The sequence below is a fragment of the Patella vulgata genome, chromosome 6 (genome assembly GCF_932274485.2).
Source record: "Patella vulgata chromosome 6, xgPatVulg1.2, whole genome shotgun sequence".
Classification (NCBI taxonomy): Eukaryota; Metazoa; Mollusca; class Gastropoda; family Patellidae; genus Patella; species Patella vulgata.
The window spans coordinates 726510-732072 of NC_065884.2; the positions used below are offsets into that span (position 1 = coordinate 726510).

General features: G+C 35.8%; 1 protein-coding gene across 1 annotated transcript; it reads left to right on the forward strand.

Annotated features, from left to right (window-relative positions):
• The first annotated feature begins 1507 nt into the window (after window positions 1–1507).
• Window positions 1508–5044, forward strand: LOC126823961 (zinc finger protein OZF). The gene is made up of 2 exons (XM_050553031.2): window positions 1508–1646; window positions 2256–5044. The coding sequence occupies exon 2, from the start codon at window positions 2296–2298 to the stop codon at window positions 3907–3909; it is 1614 nt and encodes a 537-aa protein (XP_050408988.1). The 5' UTR covers window positions 1508–1646; window positions 2256–2295; the 3' UTR covers window positions 3910–5044.
• Window positions 5045–5563: the final 519 nt, after the last annotated feature.

Here is a 5563-nt window from a genome sequence, read left to right on the forward strand (position 1 = left end):
TATGTCAACTTTGTCTTCTTTGTAATATCTGGCATCTCTTACACATAAGTGGGTAAGACGCTGGCTCGCTAGCCTGGAGGTCGGGTGTTTGATCCCTGCATTGGCCGAGAAAGTTCATCAAGATTTTCCGGCGTGGTTTCCCCTTGTCAGTGATGCAGGACAAAGGGCCTGACAAGGACAGCTGTCTAGTCGTTCGGATGGGACTAAAAACCGAGGTCCCGTGTCAAATTGGTGTGCACGTAAAAGATCCCTCATAGCCCACTGTATGGCGTATGCCCGTCTTCATTAGTCCAGTTTGGAACAGAACAGTGGGACGTTAAACCCCATTTCTTTTCATTTCCTTTCCTTTTTACCTGCATCAACTGGGATACAAAAATGGACATTCAATGTGCTGTGCTAGGAAAGGGTTTGTCCAACTACTGTTCATTGAATTCCGTTCTTATCTTTAAACGCCACGTGGGCGCTGGTTGGATGGCCGAATGATTATAGCGCATTTGCATTATATCATAGGGTCTGTCATTGAGTCAACTGGCTTTTTTTTGTTTCTCCGGTTGTACATAACAAGTAGGGTCGCCCCACCAACCTCATGGGGTTTCTGCGGGCCCTCCGGTTTTCTCCCACTGCTAAAGAACCCTATGCGCAACTGAATTATTGAAATAAAATTAAACCACGTGTTAGTCCCAAAATGGCCATTAAACCCAATTTCTCTAACTCTCAAGTGTTGATAATTTATGGAGTCACCAACGTGTTGTCGATCCATCCGACTGACTAGACACGCTGACAAGAGGGGAACAAGGTATAATAATACTAAGGACCTCTATCAGCCAAGACTGCTAGATCAACAGAACCTGAAATGAACAGTGGAATATCAATCCTGATTCCCGATGGTCATCAAATTCGGAGTGGGATGTTAAACCCATTATCTTTCCTTTCGCCAATGACAATTAAAGCGAGAATTTCATATTTTCTAAGAAAATCAAAACATAATTATTTCTATGTCTTTTGCTCAATAGGTTGTCAACTCACTATTATACGATCATAGGTATCATTACCACACTTATAAAATCATTCACACCGGAAATAATAACACAATTACCTCCCTTGTTTTTTATCTCTCCCCCCCCCCCCCCCCCCATGGAATAGCTATCTTCAAGCGTTTGAATTTTAAGTTGAAAATGATATTTTTGTCAATTTCTCAACTGGCAATAGTGAAATATAGGATTAATAGGATTATTCTTTAACAAGGCTTGGTAGGACTGTTTATAGATACCATCTATTTTAAGGCTTTATTTTAATACATTTTAAAAATATAACTTAAAAATATGAAATTCTTTAACCAATCTCTTACTATAGCTGCGGAATTTTATGAGAAAAAAACCCCATAAAGATGGGCTGACAATTTGAAAACTAACCATATAAATTCAGTTAAAACGAACAAATACTAAACGGTAGTGGTCTGTACCCTGTATGAATTTTGTAAGTTATCTCCCTTTTGGCGGCTGTCATTATCGTGCGGTATACGTCTGCGCGCCATAGCAGTTCAGTGAATTTATGAAAGACGTTGATACTCTATGAATATGATAGAAATGAAATGAAATGGGGTTTAACGTCCTACTGTTCCGTTCGATACTATGATAGACATACAGGTAAGTCTCGAGGGCAGCTCTCAATGCCAAGTGCACCCAACGATTATCAGAAATATAGTTTTCAGTTTCATTGGCAAACTGACAGTGACAACAACAAACAAAGTGATTCGAAATGTCCAGTGAATCATTCAATATTCATTGTTGATGTTGATGTGACTCCCATTGAACTTGGGCGCTATTGCATCAGCTCTGAACTTTTTGTCAGACACTATAACTATAATGAATAATGGCATCAGGTGTCTCAATATTTCATTGTTGTTTTGAAGATTTTGTCTAATTTAGTAATTACTGATTGTTTTTTTTATCTGATTCCTAAACTCCGAACCCTGAATTTATAGGCTTTAATCTTAAATACCTGACCCTAACCCTAATCCTAATCCTAAAATGTAAAAGTGATGGAAATAGAAAAGGCAGTTGGATCAAACATGATCGTCACTATTAATAATGCTGGTGTCTACATACATATAGGCCTATGTACAGTAGTAGGGAATTGCTACTACTATGATTTTGTTTCACATAACGCAGGAATGTTTGCCTAATTATTAATTGTTACAATTGATTATTAACTTGTCAGTTGCATTCATAATAGTTTCATTTTACTAATTTTAGGGTTTGTCGATGTGAACAATATTTGATCATTACAACCAGAATGAATTCTTCTCAAGTTCAAGACACAAGTAACACCATACTCAAGTCCATACTAACCGAGGTAATTATGATGCCAGTAACCATAGTACCCAAAGGTCAAGATACCAGTGGACATGGTACCAAAGGTCAAGACACAAGTAACCATAGTACCCAAGGTCAATACATTAGTAACCATGGTACCCAAGGTCAAAACCCAAGTAACCATAGTACCCATGGTCAAGACACAAGTAACCATAGTACCCATGGTCAAGACATGAGTAACCGTGGTACCCAAGGTCAAGACACAAGTAACTATAGTACCCATGGTCAAGACACCAGCAACCATACCAGTCAACAAAAACAAGACAAGTTAAGATGTTCAATATGCTTTATTTTATTCGATTGCGCCACTAAATTGGAAAGTCATAAACAAATACACACCAAATATTGCAGTATTTGTGAGGAATCGTTCGCCACTGTGAATCTAGTAAAGCAACATAAAGAAGACAAGCATTTTGTGTGTAATATATGCAAGGATATTTTTAAATCAAAAGAAGAAATTAGCCAACACAAACAAGAAAAACATATGAATGAAACAAATGATAACGTATGTGAAATACATGTATGTGAAGAAAGATTCAGTATAAGTTCGGATCAAGAAGCTCATCTCCAACTTCACGGTGTTAATAAAGTTACGAAGAAATATATATGTGTCTGTGGTTTAGGCTTTAATGATCAGTCACTTTATGATTTACATATAAATTTACAATATAACCATCACAAGTGTGAAGAATGTTCGGATGTATTTTTAAAATGGACAGATTTAAAGAAACACAAACTCTTGAAACATGGTGAAAGGAAAGAAAATGAATTGTTTAAATGTATAGTTTGTGACGAATACTTCAAGAAAAAAGCAGACTACACAAACCATCTCAAAATCCATTCAGGTCGACACTGCTTACTCTATACATGCACACAGTGTGATAAGTCCTTTTCCGACAAATATAACTTGTCGATGCATGAATTATCTCATTTACCAGAATCAGAAAAACCCCATCAATGTCAATTTTGTGATAAAAAATTTAGCTATCAATATGTCTTGGTAACCCATGAAAGAACTCATGATCGTAACCGAGGAAGTTATAAGTGTACGTACCCCGCTTGCGACAGGGTGTTCTTTAGCAAGCAGGGAGTAAGCGATCACATTGGCATTCATGAGAGCCATAAATTTAGTTGCGATCAATGTAAAAAGGAGTACCACAGCAAAAAAGGACTACTAAAGCATACTAGACGAGTACACGAACAGCGCTACAAACAACTTTGTTCTATTTGCGGGAAAAAGTGCAATACTAAATCCGCACTTAACACGCACATGAGCGTTCATCAAGATTTGAAAATGATCTGTGAAATATGTGGAAAAGAATTCAGGAGCGAAAACCTTCTTCAAATTCACTTGTCATGTCACAAGGAAAAGGCCTTCACATGTGACGTATGCGATCAGAAGTTCTCACGTCGCGATAATATGAAATTACACATAAGGAAACATACCGGTCAAAAACCTTATAAATGTGATATTTGTGATAAAACATTTAGTAGGCATGACAACATGAAAAAACATGTCCAATCACATGGGTAACATCGTATTCATCATTGTGGATTGCTTCAAGCTTTGGTAGTGAAATTGATTGGTCGAGAAATTTACAGGTTATTGAGAATTGCAGCTCAAACAGTGCCAGCATTTTACAAAATGAGACGGGAAACTACATGTACGGTGGCACAGTGAGTGAGTAAGACATTGGCTCCCTAACTAGGTCCAGTGTTTAACCGAGAAAGTGTATAGGGAATTTCCGGCGTGGTTCCCCCCCCCCCCATCAGTGGTGTGGGACATACGACCTAGCAAGGGATAATTCGTAGTCATTGAGATGAGACAAAAAAACGAGGTCCCAAGTCCAATTTCACGTGCACCTTACCATTTGTAGTTGAAATGAAATGAAATGAAATGATGGTTTAACGTCGTCCTAGTGTTCTGCTTCTAACCTGGGCTAATGAAGACTGGCATACGCCATACAGTGTGCTATGAGAGAAATTTTGCCCGGGCAGCGGCGCTACGGCCTACTCTTATATCGAATTCCAACTGCCAAGGGATCTTTTATGTGCACGCCAATTGATGTGTACACGGGACCTCCGTTTTCCGTCCCATCTGAATGACTAGACAGCTGTCCTTGTCAGGCCCTCCATCCTGCATCACTGACAAGGGGGAACCACGCCGAAAAATCTGGAATGACTTTCTCGGCAAATGCAGATATCGAACACCAGACCTGCAGGCTAGCAAGCCAGCGTCTTACCCACTTAGCCACATGATCCCCCATTTGTAGTTGAAATTTGATATAAGACTAGGCCGTAGAGTGCCACTGTATGGACAAAATTTCCCACATAGCAGACTTTATGGTGTATACTTCATTAACCCAGTCGTGTAGAGAAGTAGGACATTAAACTTCATTTCATTTCATTTGAAAATAAGACAGCATCATAAACTTATTAATTATCTTAAGGTCCAGGGCCCAGTTTCTTGAAATCTTAACTAAAGATAAAATCCAAATTTTAGTAGATACTTCAGTTTAGATTGACTAAGCACTAAAATCAATCTAATATTATCCAATCAAATTAATAAAATTTGGATTTTATCTTAGTTAAAATTTCGAAAACAGGCCCAAGAATTATAATTTTTAAATTTTAGTATATTGTAGGTCATAGATAAAGTACGAAAAGCAATAATGATAAGTTAAAAGTTTCGTAATTAAATATCTTAGATTATTTGCTTATTTTCTATTTTCATAATATTGCTTATTGCTTATATTATTTTCAGTACTGAATAGTCACTATTTCCATAATTACTGAATATTTACTATTTCCATTATTGAATAATTACTATTATAATTTATTGAAAAATTACTATTTCATTATTGAATGATTTTTATTTTCATTTTTCAATAACTTTATAATTATTATTTTAATATTAAATAATTATTATTTTAATATTGAATTTTTATTATGAAATAATTACTATTTTCATTATTAAATAATTACTATTTTCATTATTGAATAATTAATATTTTCATTATTGAATAATTAATATTTTTATTATTGAATAATTCCCATTTTCATTATTGAATAATTACTATTTTCATATTTAAATAATTACTATTTTCATATTTAAATAATTACTATTTTCATATTTAAATAATTACTATTTTCATATTTAAATATTGTATAAATGATCATTATCTCTT